At 42.5% G+C, this 20,316-nt stretch overlaps 1 protein-coding gene and 1 pseudogene across 1 annotated transcript; both read left to right on the forward strand.

Annotated features, from left to right (window-relative positions):
* The first annotated feature begins 2,923 nt into the window (after nucleotides 1-2,923).
* On the forward strand, nucleotides 2,924-10,639 carry LOC128045655 (UDP-glucuronosyltransferase 1A3-like; annotated as a pseudogene).
* A 1,197-nt stretch (nucleotides 10,640-11,836) lies between these two features.
* LOC128045656 (UDP-glucuronosyltransferase 1-2-like) lies at nucleotides 11,837-14,863 on the forward strand. Its single transcript, XM_052638101.1, has 2 exons — nucleotides 11,837-12,700; nucleotides 14,858-14,863. Exons 1-2 carry the CDS (start codon nucleotides 11,837-11,839, stop codon nucleotides 14,861-14,863), a joined length of 870 nt encoding a protein of 289 aa, XP_052494061.1.
* Nucleotides 14,864-20,316: the final 5,453 nt, after the last annotated feature.

Genomic DNA, 20,316 nt, shown 5'->3' on the forward strand with positions numbered 1-20,316 from the left:
CCATGTCCAGCTCTAACTGTTGCTTCTTGAGCTGCATACAGGTTTCTTGGGAGGCAGGTAACGTGGTTTAGTATTTCCATCTCTTTTAGAATTTTCCAGTTTGTTGTGATCCAGTCAAAGGCTTTCACATAGTCAATGAAGCAGAAATAGATGTTTTTCTGGAGTTCTCTTGCTTTCTCTATGATCCAACAGATGTTGGCAATTGGATTTCTTGTTCTTCTACCTTTTCTAAATTCAGCTTGCACATCTGGAGTTTTTGGTTCACATAGTGTTGAAGCCTCAGTTCAGTTCAGTTGCTCAGTCATGTCCAACTCTTTGCGACCCCACGAACTGCAGCACGCCAGACCTCCCTGTCCATCACCAATTCCTGGGGTTCACCCAAACTCATGTCCATTGAGTCGGTGATGCCATTCAACCATCTCATCCTCTCTTGTCCCCTTCTCCTGCCTTCAATCTTTCCCAGCATCAGGGTCTTTTCAAATGAGTCACCTCTTTGCATCAGGTGGCCAAAGTATTGGAATTTTAGCTTCAACATCAATCCTTCCAATGAACACTCAGGGCTGATCTCCTTTAGGATGGACTGGTTGGATCTCCTTGCAGTCCAAGAGACTCTCAAGAGTCTTCTCCAGCATCACAGTTCAAAAGCATCAATTCTTCGGTGCTCAGCTTTCTTTATAGTCCAACTCTCACATCCATACATGACCATTGGAAAAACCATAGCCTTGACTAGATGGACCTTTGTTGGCAAAGTCTCTGCTTTTTAATATGCTGTCTAGGTTGGTCATAACTTTTCTCCCAAGGAGTAAGCATCTTTAATTTCATGGCTGCAGTCATCATCTGAAGTGATTTTGGAGCCCAAAAAATAAAGTCTGCTACTGTTTCCATCTATTTGCCATGAAGTGATGGGACCGGATGCCATGATCTTTGTTTTCTGAATGTTGAGTTTAAGTCAACTTTTTCACTCTCCTCTTTCACTTTCATCAAGAGTGTCTTTAGTTCTTCTTCACCTTCTGCCATAAGGGTGGTGTCATCTGCATATCTGAGGTTATTGATATTTCTCCCAGCGATTTTGATTCCAGCTTGTGCTTCTTCGAGCCCAGCGTTTCTCATCATGTACTCTGCATATAAGTTAAATAAGCAGGGTGACAATATACAGCCTTGACGTACTCCTTTTCCTATTTAGAACCAGTCTGTTGTTTCATGTCCAGTTCTAACTGTTGCCTCTTGAGCTACACAGATTTCTCAGGAGGCAGGTCAGGTGATCTGGTATTCCCATCTCTTTCAGAATTTTCCACAGTTTATTGCGATCCACACAGTCAAAGGCTTTGGCATAGTCAATAAAGCAGAAATAGATGTTTTTCTGGAACTCTGTTGATTTTTTGATGATCCAGTGGATGTTGGAAACTTGATCTCTGGTTCCTCTGCCTTTTCTAAAACCAGCTTGAACATCTGGAAGTTCACGGTTCATGTATTGTTGAAGCCTAGCTTGAAGAATTTTGAACATTACCTTGCTAGCACGAGAAGTGAGCCCAATTGTCCAGTAGTTGGAACATTCTTTGGCATTGCCATTCTTTGAAATGAGAATGGAAACTGTCCTTTTCTAGTCCTGTTGCTACTGCTGAGTTTTCCAAATATGCTGGTGTATTGAGTACAGTATTTTAACAGCCTCAATTTTAGGATTTTAAATAGCTCAGCTGGAATTGTTTCACCTCCACTGGCTTTTTTTTTTTTTTTGTAGTAATGCTTCCTAAGGCCCTCTTGACTTCACACTCAGTGATGTCTGGCTTTGGTGAGTGACCACACCTTCGTGGATATCTGGGTCATTAAGACCTTTATTGTACAGTTTGTGTAGACTCTTCTGTCTGTGGAATTTTCCAGGCAAGCATACTAGTATGGGTTACCATTTCCTACTCTAGGGGATCTTCCTACATCCAACCTAGGGATTGAATCCACATGTCTTGTGTTTCCTGCATTTGTAGGAGAATTCTTTACCACTGCACCATCTGGGAAGTCCTGAACATAAACTATAGATGCAATAAAGATCCAGAATAATGCTCACTTCAGTCCCCACACAGAGCAGTGGAAGCCTAGTGGGGTTCACATCAGAGGAGGATTCAGACAGCCTGCATGGAGGCATGGGTCTGATCCTCCTGTCCAAAGTGAAGCAGGCCCTGGAGCCTGGCATCCTCTGAACTCCACTGTCATTACAAAGAGCTGCCTTGCCCACTGATGATTTAGATAACAGGAAGTTCTATTCCACGAGGCAGATAAAGAATTCTCAAGCAGCCCTTCTGCTGTTGTCCTCAAGGATCCTTCCAGATGTTTCCATATCAGGCAGCTGCTCCAACAGACCCTCTCTGGGGAGTGCAAGAGGTATCCAGTATGGAACAGGAACAAACCAGGGAGCCACCATCCTGACTCAGCCTGCTGAGAGAGGGCTGTTCTCGTGATCCTGTATGTTTCCCTGGATGTGCTCCGTATTCACCCATGATGGAGGGAAAGAGTTTAACGAGTTCTCAGATAAGGTCATATGCAGCAGAGGTTCTGGGTGGGAATGGGGCAGAGGTGACTCCTCAGAGTTCAGTCCAGCCCCAGAGAACAGGGTTAGCAGAGAGGTAGGAGGCAACCAAGGGAATGCGCAGGCAGTCTTGCTTTGGAAATTGGATGAAGAAGAAGAGAGTGAACTAGAATACTCCCCATTGGGAGTAGTAGGTCAGAAGAGCTTTTCCAAGATAAGAAGGGTAACCATTCCCTGGCTGAAATCAGAGGTGATGAAACCCAGGCATGGACTTATCCTGTAATGATTAATGTAAGGAGGGCACACTGCCTTCCAATGACATGCCATTTTGCCTAAGTGACTTGGTGAAAAGATAAAGGCAACAAATACAGATGGCACAGACCAGACAGTCTGGCTTGTGTGGAGATGGCCCTGGGACTGCAGCTTCAGCAGCAGGCACTGGCTGGACTCCTGCTCTGTTTGTGCGTCGGGTGATGGGCTGAGGCTGGGAAGGTGCTGGTGGTCCCCATGGAGGGCAGCCACTGGCTCAGCATGCGGGAGGCCATGTAAGAGCTCCATGCCAGAGGTCACCAAGCATTATCTCTGGAGGTCAATGTGCAAATCAAAGCAGAGGACTTTTTCATCACGAAAAGCTATACCATTCTGTATACCCAGAATGAATTTGATTTCCTCATGTAGGGCCATTTTATTCTGAGTTTTGAAGGAGTACATTTTGTAACGATGTTGTTGGAAACTATGGCAGCTTTGAAAATGTGTCTTTGCTCTTTTAAAGGTCTTGTAAGGGGCTGTTGTTTAACAAGGACCTGAATGCCAGTTCCTTTGATGTGGTTTTAACAGACCCTATTTATCCCTGTTGGAGAAGGCAATGGCACCCCACTCCAGTACTCTTGCCTGGCAAATCCCATGGATGGAGTAGTCTGGTAGGCTGCAGTCATTGGGGTCGCTAGGAGTCAGACATGACTGAGCGCCTTCACTTTCACTTTTCACTTTCATGCATTGGAGAAGGAAATGGCAACCCACTCCAGTGTTCTTGCCTGAAGAATCCCAGGGACGGCGGAGCCTATCCCTGTGGGGCAGTGCTGGCTAAGTACCTGTCCATTCCCGATGTGTATTTTTTTTTTGCGTCTGTTCCCTGCGACTTAGATGTTGAGGGCACAGCATGCCCAAACCCTTTCTCATGTGTTGCTAGGATATTAACAACGAATCCAGACTGCATGACATTCTTCCAAGGGGTCAAGAACATGCTCTACCCTCTGGGCCTGAAGTACATCTGCCAGGTTGCTTTCACTCCTTATGCACGGGTGGCCTCTGAGCTTCTTCAGAGAGAGGTGTTGCTAGGGGAGATTCTTGCCTCTGGATCCGTGTGGCTGCTCAGAGGAGACTTTGTGATGGATTATCCACGGCTGATCATGCCCAACATGGTGTTCACTGGGGACATCAACTGCGCTAACTGGAAGCCATTTTATCTGGTGTGTACTGCTGCCTTAAGCAATGTGTGTGCTAAGCCTCTTTGGTGTCCAACTCTGAGTGACCCTAAGGACTGTGGCCCCCGCCAGGCTCCGTGGGATTCTCCAGGCGAGAATATTGGAGTGGGTCGCCATGACCTCCTCCAGGTGATCTTCCCACCCCAGGGATGGAACCCGCATCTCTTTGGTCTCTGGCATTGTCAGGCGGGTTCTTTACCACTCATGCTACCCGGAACACATTAAACAACAACAACAACAACTTAATTCCAGGTGCTTCAGGATGTACTGGTCTTTCTGATGATTTCCACCTCTCATTCTCCTCCTCACCGTCTGTGGTGAGACACATTGTTAAAGTGCCTCCAGGAGTGCAGTAAAGGCTTCCAGTGATCTGTGAGAGGAGTGAGAGGCAGGGTTGAGGGTGTGCAACAGGATTAACAGGCAGTGGTGGCCCTTTTGTAAAGTCATCAGTGTAACTGTTGTGTGGTTTTCTCCAGCGGAGTAGGAGCAGGAACTTGAGCTGTGAATTTATCCTTCAGGGGTTTTGCCTGAGGGTGTTCACTAGAAGTGTAAGCAAAGTGGAGTCCGGTTGCTTGCAGCTCAAAAGACAATAAAGAAGCAAGACTGGTGGATGTGAAAATTTGCTGGATGAATGTTCCCGGGATGGTGGTGCAGAGAGAGGCGAGTCCTGTCCAAACACTTCTTCCCTCTTTGGACAATCTGGGGCAGACGCTTTTATTGACAGAGGGAAGGGCCTCTGTGTAGAAACAGCACAGTCAGCTCTGACAGTGGTCTTGAAGTTGGTCATCAGTGGTCTGACCACCATCATGTTGATTGTTTTGTGCTCAGTCGCTCAGTTGTGGCCAACTCTTTGTGACCCAATTGATGGTAGCCTGCCAGGTTCTTCTTTCCATGGAATTTTCCAGGCAAGAATACTGGAGTAGGTGGCGGTTTCCTTCTCCAGGTTTAATTGCTTTACGTACAGTTAATCTTCTGTCCCAGGGCCGGTTTGCTCCCATTTCCTTGAGGCCAGTTCTCAGAACTGTGGCAGCTTCTATGTCATGCCTGCATCTGGTCACCATGTAGTGAACTCCTCCCACCTCATGGGGGTTTCAGTGTCTGTGACAGCTCACGGGATATGGCTCAGAGCATTAGCCATGGCCCCTGAGGAGGAACTAAAGGTCCTTGACTTTGCTTACTGACTATTTAGTTTCGTTGGACTGTTTTCCTTTGTTTTTGCATTTTCTCACTTCGTTGACTAAAGTCATTCTTGGGCTAACGGTTTTCCACAGACAGGAGGCAGACAAAGGACATGGCTGGTAAGGACCATGGGGTCTGGCACCATCAAAACCAAGAAAGAACTGGCAGATTGCATTTGTTGATCTGATAGTTCTAAGTGGTTTTGTCTTGGAAGAAGAATGAGGTGTGGTTACAGGAGAATTAAATGCCAAATGGAAGGAGAAGTTTCAGAGAGGTTGAATAAATTAAGCGGAAGTGGAACAATAGTGGAGAGAAAGTCTGGGTCTCTGTAATTGGAGAAAGAAATAACGTGGTCCAGCTTTTCAGAGATGAAACTGTGCCTGCCATAAGTCTCTGAGCAGGAGTTGGGGTCTGGAGTAAAATGTGGGGATATACATAGCTGAATGGCATGTTAGATAGGTGTTTAAGGTGGGACGTCACCAAAGACTAGTGATGGGGCCTGGAGAGCAGGTAAAACTGAGCAGTGATGTTGAGAAGTGGGTCTCAAAGAGGAAGTTTCTGACCACATCACCATACCTACCCCAGCCCAGGTCACTGCACCCCAAGTTTCCATGATGGAAACTACCACTTTCCTCATGGTTTCAGATTCTTCCCATGTTAACCCTGAATATTTGGGTTTAATTGAAATAGGACACATAGGGGTATGGTTTGTTTTTTAATCTACTTAGTTAGCCCTTTTTTTTGCCCACTTATATGACATGTGCTGAGTGTATATTAACTTCCATGACTTTAGATCTCTGATAGTTTTTGTATTCTTACCTTTATATCCCTTTATAGTCCTGTGTTTATTATGGCAAAGGACTTTATCTTCACATTTCACTTTTGCTCACACCACAGTCTCTTCTGCTTAGCTTTCGTCCTATATGCAGTGCATTTGTGCAACTATAAACCATGTATGTATCTACTAGATTTGTAAAAGGTGGAAAGTGAGGAAGCATTTAAAGAGCATTTGCCACTGTGTTCTTTTTAGTTTTTCTGTGTGAATATATTCTCTAGAGGTAACTGTATTGGTTCAAATCCTCACTCCCATTTTTCTGGCGGAATTACCTTGGCCGTGTGACCTAACTATTTTGACTTTATACTGTCATTGTAAACACACAGATAGTATCTAATTATTATAAAGTGCCCAGCAGGACATGGTGTATCATCTGAAGGCATTTGGATATGCTTGTGCCAATTTATGTGGTACGTGAAAAATCATGTACACTGAAGTTCTCAAATGTTGCCATGGTAACCACACTAGTAATCACTTTTGCTCCACTCTACTGTTGTTTTTCCTTTGAGATTTTGTCACTCATTTATTTAGTGTGGTTTACACTTAGAGGTTTTCCTTTGGAGGTGGGCTTCCCTGGTAGCTCATATGGTAAAGACTCCGCCTGCAATGCAGGAGACCCTGGCTTGATTCCTGGGTCTGAAAGGTCCCCTGGAGAAGGGAATGACTGCCCGCTCCAGTATTCTTGCCTGGAGAACCCCGTGGACAGAGGAGCCTGGTGGGCTACAGTCCATGGGGTTACAAAGAGTCGGACATGACTGAAGGACTTTCACTTTACCCTTAGAGGTGATGTCTTTGATATTAATGGACCATTTTTTCAAAATATGAAATATCAAAATCTAAATCTTTTGCATTTTTGTTTCTTCTCCTTCTTAAGGTTTATGACATGTTGAATTATTTTACTGGTCTTCTCAAAGAAATAGCTTATGAGTTTGCTTGTTCTTTTTACTATTTTTGTTTTCTATTTCAATAGTTGACACTTGTTTTTTATTGATGTCATCCTAGCTTAGTTGATATTATAGCCGTTTTCCTGCTTTCCTTAGGTAAGCATTAATTTTCTTTTGCTTTCCTAATAATAAAGAATTGATGGTCATAAATAAAGCACTTCTTAGATCCCTTAGATTTTGAAACAAATTGTTCTCATTTTCTTTCTATTTTTTAACTTAAACTTTGTTTTTGATTTCCTCTTTGAGTCAGTGACTATCTGTTTTTAAACATTACTTTATTGGTTATTTATTTATTTTTGGCTGCGCTGAATCTCTGTTGCTGCTCAGGCTTTCCTCTAGTTGCCGCAAGCAGGGTCTACTCTTCCTTGCAAGGTACAGGCTTCTCGTTGTGGTGTCTTCTTTTGTTGGGGAGCACAGACTCTAGGGCGTGCCGGCGTCAGTAGTTGTGGAACGTGGGTTCATTAGCTGTGGTTCCCAGGCTCTAGAGCACAGGCTCAATAGGTGCGGCCCTCGGGCTCCGTTGCTCTGAGGCTGGCGGGGTCTTCCCAGATCAGCGATTGCACCTGGGTCTCCTGCGATTGCCCGCGGATTCTTTTCCACTGATCCACCAGGGGAGCCCTGCCGTTCGTTGTTGCTGGTGTTAACAAGGTTGCTTCTCAGTTCCCACGTGGTTAAGATTTATTGTGGCCACCTTTCTCCTATTTTTTCTATTTATTTTGGATTGTAATCAGAGAATGTTTCTTGTGAAGCCACTGCTATAAAAAATTTCTTAATAGGTCTTCTTTCTGGTCTATTACAGAATTACCCAATAGAAGTATAATGCATAGCACATGTGTAACTGAAAGCTTTTTAGTTGGCATACTTAGAAAAACAAAAAGAGGGTTATGTTAATTTTAATAGTATATTTTATTAAATCATATATATATAATATTATCCTTTAAAGATATACTCAGTGTAAAAAATGTAAAGGTGTTCATTTGCTATCATTTCTTTCAGTTTTATTGAGGTATAATTGACAGGCGGCCCTGAATAAGCTTAAAGTGGATGGCAGAGTGATTTTACTTTTCTAGATCATGAGGCGATTGCTATAACAAGTTTAGCGATCATTCATCATCTTATATAGATACAAAATTAAAGGAGCAGAAAAGTTTTTTACCTTGTGATGAGAATTATTAGAATATACTCTCTTAACGATGTTCATATGTAACGTACAATAGTGTTAATTACATCTATCATGTTGTACATTACACCCCTGTCCTTATTTCTCTCATAATTGAAGACTGCCTTCATCCATCTCCCCTTTGCCCCTGCTCTCTGCCTCTGGTAGCCACAAATCTGATTTCCATTTCTATGCATTTGTTGATTTTTGAAACATAATTGACCACAGCACTATGTTAGTTCTGTTAGACAACATAGTGATTCAGTACTTCCATACCCTTCAAAAGAATCACCATGATAAATCCAGTTATGATATTCACAGTAGAAAGGTGTTACATAACTTTTGACTCTGTTTCTTGCACTCTTGTTTCATACCTGTGTCATTTATTTTGCAACTGGAAGTTTGGATCTTTTAAAAAACTTTTAAATTTGAGGATAATTGCTTTACAAAATTGTCTTGGTTTCTGCCATACGTCAACATGGATCAGCCATAGGTATACGTATAACTCCTCTTTCGAACCCCTCTGCATCTCCCACTCCACCCCACCCCTCTAGGTTGTCACAAAGCGCCTGATTGGAGCGCCCTGCACCATACAGCAAATTTCCACTGCCTATGTGTTTCACATACGATAATTTATATGTTTCCCTGCTATGCTCTCAATTTCGCACCCCCTCCTTCCCTCACTGTGTCCACAAGTCTGTTCTCCATGTCTGTGTCTCCATTGCTGCTCTGCAAATAGGTTCATTAGTACAATCTTTCTAGATTCCATATACATGCATTGAAAGAAAGTGCCAGTCAGTCATGTCTGACTCTTTGTGACCCCACGGACTGTAGCTCACCAGCTTCCTCTGTCACAGGAATTCTCTGGGCAAGAATACTGGAGTGGGTTACCATGTCCTTCTCCAACATAGGCATTAATATATATCTGTTTTGCTCTTTCTGACTTCTTTGCTCTGTGTAGCAGGCTCTGGGTTCATCTACCTCATTAGGGCTGACTGAAATGTGTTCTTTTATATGGCTGTGTGATATTCCATTGTGCATATGCACAAGAAAGTCTGTATTCTCATCCCCTGTGTCCTTCTCTCTCCTTTCCACCCCCATCCCCTCTGCCAGCTGCTTGTTTGTCTGTCTCTATGAGTCTGTTTGTTTTGCCATGGTTGCTCATTTGCTTTGTCTTTTTTCCCATGTGTAAGTGAAATCATACAGTATTTGTCTTTCTCTGTCTTACTTCACTAAGCATAATACCCTCTAGGTCCATCCATGGACCTAGACAAGGTGACAAGATTTCTTTCTTTCTTTTTTTTTTTTTTTTGATTTCTTTCTTGCTTATGGCTGAGTAATATTCAATAGCCAATATATCTTGGCTATTGTAAACAGCAGTACAACAAACATATGGGTGTATATAGCTTTTCTAATTAGTGATTTCCATTTCTTTGTATGAACACCCAGCAGTAGAATTTCTGGATCATATGGTAGTCCTTTTTTTACCTTTTTGAGAATCTCTGTAGTGTTTTCCATAGTGGCTCTCCCAATTTACCTTGACACCAACAGTGCCCTAGAGTTCCCTGTTTTCTGCATCCTTGCCAGTACTTGTTATTTATTGTCTTTTTGATAATAGTCATTCTGACAGGTGTGAAGCAATAGTTCCTTATGATTTGATCTGCATTTCTCTGATGATTAGTGACGTGAAGCATCTTTTTATGTACCTGTTTGCCTTCTGTATGTCTTCTCTGGAAAAATGTCTGTTTGAGTCTTCTGCCCATTTTTAATCATGTTTGTGGTGGTTGACTTGTATGAATTCTTCGTGTACTTTGGATATTAGCCTATTATTAGATATGTCATTTGCAAATATCTTCTTCCATTCGGTAAGTGGCCTTTCCCTTTTGCTTGTAATTTTCTTTGCTGATTAAGATTTTAGTTTGATAAAGTCCATTTGTTTATTTTACTTTTATTTCTCTTGTCCGAGGAGTCATATCCTCCCAAAATATGTACTACTAATATCGAAGTTAAAGAGCATACTGCCTATGTTCTCTACTAGAAGTTTTATGGTTTTAGGCCTTACACTTAAGTCTTTACTCTATTTTGAATTTATTTTTGCTCATGGCATGAGAGATTAATCCAGCTCGATTCTTTTGCATGTAGCTGTCAATTATGCTTGAAGCATAATTAATTTGCAATCTTGTGTTAGTCTCTGTTGTACAGTAAAGTGATTCAGATATATATTCTTTTTCAGATTCTTTTCCATTATAGATTCTTACAAGGTATTGAAACACTTCCCTGTGATATACAGTAGGAACTTGCTATTTTTCTATTTTATATATAGAGATGGACATCTGTTATCTGCACATAAGCTATAAGATGTAATGAAGGCCCAGATTAATGTACACTTCAGTCCCTAAACAGTGTAGTGGAAGACTGGCACCTTCAGCATCAGAAGAGGAGTTCAGAGAGCCTGTTCTGAAGCCAGGGGAAACCCTCCTGTCCCAGGGTGAGCAGACCTTGGGGGGCGGCGCCCTTTAACCCTGCTGTGTCATTGCTAAGGTCTGCTTCCCCACTGATGCTTTGTTGCTGTTCTTCTTCAGTCACCAAGTATTGTCCAACTCTTTGTGACCCCATGAACTGCAGCATGGCAGGCTTCTTTGTCCTTCACTTTCTTCTGGAGTTTGCTCAAACGCGTGTCCATTGAGTCAGTGAAGTCATCCAGCCATCTCATCCTTTGTCACCTCCTTCTCCTCTTGCCCTCAGTCCTTCCCAGAATCAGTGTCTTTTCCAATGAGTCTGCTGTTCACATCAGCTGGCCAAAGTATTGGAGCTTCAGCTTCAGCATCAGTCCTTCCAACGAATATTCAGGGTTGATTTCCTTTAGGATGGACTGGTTTGATCTCCTTGCAGTCCAAGGGACCCTCCAGTTCTTCTCCAGCACCACAGTTAGAAAGCATCAACTCCTTGGTGCTCAGCCTTCTTTATGGTCCACTCTCACATCTGAACATGACTACTGGAAAAACCAATGCTTTAGGTAACAGCAACATGTATTCCATACAACAGATAAAGAATTCTTAACCAGTCCTTCTGCTGTCTCCATCAAGGATCTTTTCAGATGTTTCCATATCTGATGGCTGCTCCAATAAACTGTCTCCTGAACAGTACAAGAGGTGTCCATTGTGGAACAGGAACAAACCAGAGCGCCACCATCCCCTTTTCGCTGAGAGAAAGCTGTCTTAGCAATGTGATATGTTTCTCTGGATGTGTTCTGCGTTCACCCATGAATGGGGGGAAAGAGATTCAAGAGTTCTGAGATAAGGTCACATCCAGGAGAGGTTCTGGATGGGGACTGGGGCAGAGGTGATTCCTCAGTGTTCAGTCCAGCCCCAGAGAACACGGTTGGCAGAGAGGTAGGAGGTGACCAAGGGAATGGGCAGGCACAGTCTTGCTTTAGGTCTTGGATGAAGAACAAGAGAGTGAACTAGAATGCTCCCCAGAGGGAGCAGCAGAGTCAAAGGAGTTTTTCCAAGATAAGGGGGAGTGATCTTTCCGGGTGAAAGCAGAGGTGATAAAACACAGGCATAGACGAATGGTGTAATATATGTGTAACCATCAATCTGCCTTCCAATGACACGCCAATTTGCCTAAGTGACTTGGTGATAAGATAAAGACAAGGGAACACATATAGGCGGCACAGCCCCACCAGGGACTCAGTTCCTTCTGAGTTGTGCAGAGATGGCCCTGGGACTGCACCTTCAGCGGCAGGTGCTGGCTGGACTCCTGCTCTGTGTGTGCGTTGGGAGATGGGCTGAGGCTGGGAAGGTGCTGGTGGCCCCCATGGAGGGCAGCCACTGGCTCAGCATGCGTCAGGCTGTGCGGGAGCTCCACGCCAGAGGTCACCAGGCAGTGGTCCTGTCTCCAGAGATGAATATCCACATCAAGGCAGAGGACTTTTTCACCACGAAAACCTACGCCATTCCGTACACCCGGGACCAGTTTGAGTCCATCATGAAGGGCCGTCCTGATCAGTTTTTTGAAAGAGTACATTTTCTAACACGGTTTTGGGAAACTATGGCAACAATGAAAAATGTGTCTTTGTTCTTTGCAAGGTCTTGTGAGGCACTGTTGTATAACAAGGACCTGATCAGAGACCTGAATGCCAGTTCCTTCGATGTGGTTTTAACGGACCCTGTTTACCCCTGTGGGGCAGTGCTGGCTAAATACCTGTCCATTCCTGCTGTGTTTTTCTTGCGGCAAATTCCATGTGACTTAGATGTTGAGGGCACAGCATGCCCAAATCCTTTCTCATATGTTCCTCGGTTATTAACAATGAATCCAGACCACATGACATTCTTCCAAAGGGTCAAGAACATGCTCTACCCTCTGGGCCTGAAGTACATTTGCCAGGTTTCTCTCACCCCTTATGAACGTATGGCCTCTGAGCTTCTTCAGAGAGAGGTGTCGCTGGTGGAGATTCTTGCCTCTGGATCCGTGTGGCTGTTCAGAGGAGACTTTGTGATGGACTACCCGCGGCCGATCATGCCCAACATGGTGTTCATTGGGGGCATCAACTGTGCCAACAGGAAACCGTTATCTCAGGTGTGTACTGCTGCTGTGGTTCAATCAGTGCTCCCAGTGGAGCTCATTATATTTTTTATAAAAACAACAGTTCAGGGTGTTTTGTTATGTACTGGTCTTTCTGATGATTTCCGCCTCTCATTCTCCTCACCGTCTGTGGTGAGACACATTGTTAAAGTGCCTCCAGGAGTGCAGTAAAGGCTTCCAGTGATCTCTGAGAGGAGTGAGAGGCAGGGTTGAGGGTGTGTAATAGGAGTGACAGGCAGTGGTGGCCCTTTTGTAAAGTCATTGGTGTAACTGTTGTGTGGTTTTCTCCAGCAGACTAGGAGCAGGAACTTGAGCTGTGAATTTATCCTTCAGGGGTTTTGCCTGAGGGTGTTCAATAGAAGTGCAAGCAAAGTGGAGTCCGGTTGCTTGCAGCTCAAAAGACAATAAAGAAGTGAGACTGGTGGATGTGAAAGTTTGCTGGATGAATGTTCCCAGGATGGGGGTGCAGAGAGGCGAGTCCTGTCCAAACACTTTTTCCCTCTTTGGACAATCCGAGGCAAGAGCTTTTATTGACAGAGGGAAGGGCCTCTGTGTAGAAACAGCACAGTCAGCTCTGACAGTCATCTCAAAATCAGTGGTCTGACTACCATCATTTTGATTGTTTTTAGTACAGTTAATCTTCTGTCCCAGGGCCGGTTTGTTCCCATTTCCTTGAGGCCAGTTCTCAGAACTGTGGCAGCTTCTATGTCGTGGATATAGTCTGGTCACCATGTAGTTAACTCTTCCCACCTCATGGGGGTTTCAGTGTCTATGACAGCTCACGGGATATGGCTCAGAGCATTAGCCATGGCCCCTGAGGAGGAGCTAAAGGTCCTTGACTTTGCTTACTGACTATTATTTTTGTTGGACTGTTTTCCTTTGTTCTTGCATTGTCTCATTTCTTTGACTATACTCATTCTTTGGCTAAAGGTTTTTCCACAGACTAAAGGTAGACAGAGGACATGGCCAGTAAGAACCATGGGGTCTGACTCCATTTCAAAAGGAAGAACTGGCAGATTGCATTGGTTGACCCAATCGTTTTAGTGGTTTTTGTCTTGGAAGCCGCTGAGGTGTGGTCACAGGAGACCTCGATCCCGAAAGGAAGCAGAAGTTTCAGAGGGATTGAATAAATCAAGTGGAAGTGAGACCATACCAGAGAGAGACGTTGGAGTCTCTGTAATTGGAGAAAGAAATAGCTGAGTCCAGCTCCTCAGAGATGGAGCTGTGCTGACCAGAACTCTTTTGACCAGGAGTTGGGGTCTGGAATAAAATGTGGGGATGTACGCAGTTGGATTCTATGTCAGCTAGTTCTCCTTCACGGGACACTGAAGTCATCAAAGGCTGGTGGTGGGGGCTGGAGAGGAGGTCAGTCTGAGCCTAAGAACACAGTGGATGGGAGGGAGGCAGTGAGGTTTGGTTTCAGGGTCTTCCTATGTTAACCCTGAATATTTGGGTTTAATCAAAATAGGACTCTTGGAGAAGGATTTGTGTTTTAATCTACTTAGTTAGCCCTCTTATTTTTGTGCACTCATATGACACATACTGGATTTACATTAACTTCTGTGACTTTAGATCTCTTAGAGTTTTTGTAGTCCTATTTTTATATCCCTTTATATTAGTGCATTCATTATTGCACAGGACTCTAACTTCAGTTTTCTCTTTTTGCCCACACCACAAAAGATCTATTCTACTTTGTTTTCTTCTTTCTTCATGCAATGCATTTGTTCAATTATAAAATCTGTATGTATCTATTAGATTTGTAAATAGTGAAAATGAGGGAAGAATTTGAAAAGTAAATGCTGCTGTTTTCCTTTTAGTTTTTCTGTGTGAATAGATTCTCTAGAGTTAATAGCATTTGCTCACATCTTCACTCTCATTTTTGTGGTTGAATGTCCATGGGTGGCAGACCTAACCATTCTGACCTTAATATTGTCACTGTGAACAGGCAAATAGTATCTATTAGCATTATTAAAAGGTGCCCAGCATGACAAGTTATATCTTCTGGAAGCATTTAGATAAGTTTGTGCCGATTTATTTGGTACATGTAAGAACATTTACCCTGTAATTCTCAAGTGTTATCATTTTTGTTCCACTAAATTTTTATTTTGAAATTTTTGTCATTCTCATTTATTTTATTTGGTTTACCCTTAGATGTGACTCCTTTAAATGTTTATGAAAATTTTCATCAAAATATGAAAGATTAAAGTTTAATTTTTTAATATTTTTGTTCCTTCTCCTTCTTATAATTTATGATATGTTGAATTACATTATTGGTCTTCTCAAAGGAATAGCTTTTGGATTTGCTTTTTCATTTTACTCTTTTTGTTTACTATTTCATTAATTGTAGCTTGTTGTTTTATTGTTTTTTTTAATGATACCATCTTTGCTTTCTTTGCTTTATTTTATAGCTGCATTTCTAATTTCCTTAGGTAAGATTAAGTTCCTTTATGTTTTCTTAATAATTAAGAATTGAAGTTTCTTTATTCATAAATAAAACATTTTTCTCAATCCCTTAGAGTTTTGCATAAATTGCTCTCATTTTTTGACTTAAATTTATGTTTTTGATTTGCTCTTTGTGTCAGTGGCTTCTATTTACTTTAAAGAAGGTTGTTTCTTAATTTCCATATAATTAAGATAATTGCAGTCATTTTTCTCTTAATTTTTCTAATTATTTTGAATTATAATCAGAGATTTTTTTTTGTGAGTCACTACTTTTAAAAAATTTCTTAATATGTTTTCTTTATGGTCTAGAATTGTCCAATAGGAATCTAATGTAAGTCATATATGTAATTGAAGGCTTTTTGGTATGTATATTAAAAAAAAAGTAAAAAGAGGATTGCAGTTAATTTTAATAATATACTTTATTGAATCAAATATATTAAAACATTATCCTTTAAACATATACACAATATAAAATTGTATTCAGGTGCTTGTTTGCCATTGTTTTTTCCAGTTTTATTGAGACATAATTGACAGGCAACCTTGGTTAAACTTAAGGTGGATAGCAGCGTGATCTAACTTTCTAGATCATGAGACTTTTACCACAAGTTTAGTGATCACGCATCATCTAAGTACAAAATTAAAGGAATTAATGTTGTTAACTACAGTGTTGGTATTCATTTCTCTTATAACTGGAAATTATGGACATGAGTTTGGACATGCTCTGGGAGCTGGTGATGGACAGGGAAGCCTGGCGTGCTGCAGTCCATGGGGTCACAAAGAGTTGGACATGACTGAGCAACAGAACTGATGACTGGAAATTAGTACATAGACTGCTTGTGTGCTCAGCTGCTTTAGTCATGTCTGATTCTCTGCAATGCTATGGATTGTAGCCTACCAGGCACCTCTGTCCCTGGGATTTTCCTGGCAGGAATACTGGAGTGGGTTGCCTTGGCCTCTGCCAGGGGGTGGTCTTCCAGACCCAGAGATGGAACCTGCATCTCCTGCATTGCAGGCAGATTCTTTATCGCTCCCCCTCCTCCCATCCCCTGCCTCTGGTAGCCAAAAGCTGGTTGCTATTTCTGTGAGTATGCCTCTTAGTTTTCAAAGTATGATTGGCCTGCAGCTCGATGTTTGTTCCTATTACACAGCATGGTGATTCAGTCCTTCTGTACACTTCAAAATAATCACCACAATAAATCCAGCCATGATATTCATCACAGAAATGTATTATATAACTATTGACTGTATTTCTCACACTCTTATTTCATACCTATGACACTTACTTTGCAACTGGAAGCTTGGCTCTTAATCCCCCTCACCCTTTACTCTCCTTTCCCCACTCTAATCCCCTGTCAATAGCCTGTTTGTTCTCTGTATCTGTGAGTCTGTTTCTGTTTTGTTATGGTTGTTCATTTTCATTGCCTTTTATTTTCCACATGTAAGTGAAATCATACAGTATTTATCTTTATACGTCTTACTTCACTAAGTATAATACCCACGAGGTCCATCCATGTTGTCGCAATGGCAAGATTTCATCCTTTTTTATGGCTCAGCAATGGGTGTTCTTTGAAAGGACTGATGCTAAAGCTGAAACTCCAGTACTTTGGCCACCTCATGTGAAGAGTTGACTCATTGGAAAAGACTCTGATGCTGGGAGGGATTGGGGGCAGGAGGAGAAGGGGACGACAGAGGATGAGATGGCTGGATGGCATCACCGACTCGATGGACATGGGTTTGGGTGGACTCTGGGAGTTGGTGATGGACAGGGAGGCCTGGCATGCTGCGATTCATGGGGTCACAAAGAGTCGGGCATGACTGAGCGACTGAACTGAACTGAATATTCAATAGCCAATATTTTTGGTTATTGTAAATGATGCTGCAATGAACCTTGGGGTACATATCTATTTTCTAATTACTGTTTTTATTTTCTTTGTGTAAATACTCAGGAGTAGAATTGCTTCATCATATGACAGTTGTACTGTTTTCCATTGTGGATGCACCAATTTACATTGCCTCCAACGGTGCACTAGAGTTCCCTTTTCTTTACATTCTTACCAACTTGTGTGTTTTACATTTTTTTCACACCATCTTTTGTTATTTGCTTAATCACCATGTACATGTAACAGTTCTTTGAAAAATGCCATTTGTATTGTGATAAGTATTTTATTAAATCTGTAGATTGCCTTAAGTAGTACAGTTGTTTTAACAATATTAACTATTCCAATCCATGAATATGGTACATCTTTCCATCTGTTTGTGTTGTCTTCAATTACTTTTATCAGTGCCTTATAAATTTCTCAGTATAGGTCTTTTATCTTCTTATATTTATTTCTATGTATTTTATTATTTTGATGTTACTGGAAGTAGATTGTTTCCTTAATTTCTCTTTCTGATAGTTCATTGTCAGTATATAGAAATGCAACAGATTTCTGTTTTACTAAAGTCATTAATGAGTTCTAATAGTTTTCTTGGTGGCATCATTAGGGTTTTCTCTGTGTAGTGTCATGTCCTCTGAAAACAGTGACAGTTTTACTTCTTCCTTTCTAATTTGGATTTTTTGTGTGTGTTATAGATGCTTGGTTGGTGGTTACCATGTTGTTTCCTTGGTAGCAATCTATATATATATGTGGTTATTTTAAATTATTAATATTTTAAGTTCAAAAGCATTTTAACCACTCTGTTTTCAAACTCTCTCCACATTTACTATTTTTGACATATTTCAGAACTTTTTGTTTTGTGTATCCCTTAGCTACTCACTGTGGATGATTTTACTACTTTTGTCTTTTAACCTTCCTGCTAGCCTTATATGTGGTCGATATACTACCTTTGTTGTATATTTATCTTTACCAAAGAAATTGTTTTTCTTTTGTAATTTTCATATTTTAAATTGTGGCCTTTACTTTTCCACTTAGAGAACACTCTTTAAAAATTCTTGTAAACCTGGTTTCATGGTGCTAGACTGTGAGTTTTGCTTGTCTGTAAAACTTTTGATCTCTGCTTTGAATCTGAATGAAAGCTTTGTCAAGTAGGGCACTTTTGGTTGTTTTTCATCACTTTAAATATATCATGCCATTTCCTTCCAGCCGGCAGAATTTCTGCTGCAAAGTTAGCTTATAATCTGATGGGTTGGCTGTGGGGTCTGGAGTGTCACAAAACTTCTTTTGGCCTGCTGGTACGTGGAGCCAGGGCCCACAGAGTCCTGAGGCTTGTACCAGCCTGCTTGTGGGTGGGTTGAGTCTTGGGGCTAATGCTGGCCACTTGTAGGTGGAGCTGGGTCCTGGAGTCTCTGATTGAATGGCCCAGGGGTCCATGATCTGGTGTCAACTTGCTGGAGAATAGGGTCAGGGTCCAGGTAGTCCAAGGGTTAGTGCTGGCTCCTTGGTGGGTGGAGTTGTGACCCAGGGTCTCTGGCTGCAGGGCTTGGGGGTCCTGGATTTGGTGTTGTCCCACTGGGGCCTGGGCCCTAGGCATCCTTGGGCTAGTGCTGGTGCACTGGTAGGAGTCCAGGTCCTGGGCCCTCTGGTGAATGGGTCCAGGTGCTGGGTGGCTGAGAACTCAGGGGGTCTTAGGCAGCCGGCCTGTTAGCAAGAGGCCCTCTGTCCTCACTTGGCTAGCTGCTTGACCTGAAGCATCATAGTACTGGTGCCTACAAGCAAGGAGAGTGGGGCTGGGTTCTGATGCTAATAAGCTAGAGGGTTGATCCCAAAATGGCCCTTGCCAGCGCAGTGTCATCATGATAGAATGGAGCTCTCCAAAGAGCTGCTGTCAGCGTCCACATCCCCAGGATGATCTCTGTTGCCTCCTGCCTCTCTGGGAGGTTCTCTGAGCCTCATATCAGGTATCCCAGACAGCAAGAAGAACTTCCAGAATATCTGGATTTGAAGGTCAGTGGGGCTCACTTTTGGGAGAACCAGAGGGCTGTAGGAAATAGAGACTTTACTTTTCAAGGATGCACACAAAATCTCATACACTCTAGGGCCCAGAGCAAAAGCAGGAATCTGCTAGTCTTGGAGAACTGCCGGGAGCCAGCGTGGAGGATCCCGCCTATGGCAAAGGTCATGAGGAAGAGGCCTGATGGGCAAAGGTGAGATCAGGACTCGAGGGACCCCCTGGATCTGCTTGAGCATCTACCCCTCAACCAGAATCTGTCTGTCTTACTATTTTATGTCTTTCACCAACTCTTCTGACATTAACAGGGGGCTGTCCCCAACCACCTTTCTCTGGAAAGAGTTAACTTAGGGCTCTAGTTGATAAATCTCCTGGGCATGAAAGGAATGTTTCAAACCCCCTGTTAGCATTCTAGCTTACTTGGCAGGTTTATCCAGACTCTTGCAACATTGTTGAGCCAATGCTTGCTGCCAAGTTCTCACATCCCTTATCCATTGTGTTCCTGGGGGTGCATATAGTCAGGATGTAGAAATAACCAGCAGTAGCTTTAGCATTAGCAAGATTAGACTTTGAGTTAATAAGTTCTTTCTTTGTCAATGGCAGAAAATATGATCTGTGTAGAAGGTGGAGATCCACCATCATCCACCGCCATAGCCTCTCCCATAGGCTATCTAACAGCCTTATGATGGGGGTCCAGAACATTTCCAATCATATTACACAGAGCAAAAGCATCTACAGGAAGCTTTTTTGGCCTATGCAAAGTATAATAAGTTTTTAACTGTTTCCCTACCCTTTTCAAGTATCTAAATCAACAGTGTCTTCTTCTGGAAACCAAGGACATTGTTCTTGTACAAATGTAAAAAAGGGTTAAACGCTAGCTTTTTTAACCTCAATTTCTCTTTTGTTTAACAGTTGCAAAATTACTCCTATAAAAACCTGTCGCTCTTTAGACTCACTGTTACCCATGTCAGAAATTTTATAGAGAAAGATTTAAGATTTCAGTACAGATTTCTTGTCTTATATTGCAAGAATCAACACTTCAGGTTTCTTTCAACCTATCAACCGGGTTTCTTCTCAACCCAAAACTTCCCACCCCTCTTTCCCTACCTATCTTACGCAGGGAGGTCCGCGGCACCCTGAGTGGGGTCCTAGCCATCCGAAAACTGAACAATGGGGGAGACCTACCTTCAGATGTCCCTGTTCCAGGCACCACTTGCCGTGTTCCAGCCCTGGTTGGATCCAGGATATCTTCAGGGTGACAGCATCAGCGACTGAGATTT

Source organism: Budorcas taxicolor, chromosome 3 (assembly GCF_023091745.1).
Source record: "Budorcas taxicolor isolate Tak-1 chromosome 3, Takin1.1, whole genome shotgun sequence".
NCBI lineage: Eukaryota > Metazoa > Chordata > Mammalia > Artiodactyla > Bovidae > Budorcas > Budorcas taxicolor.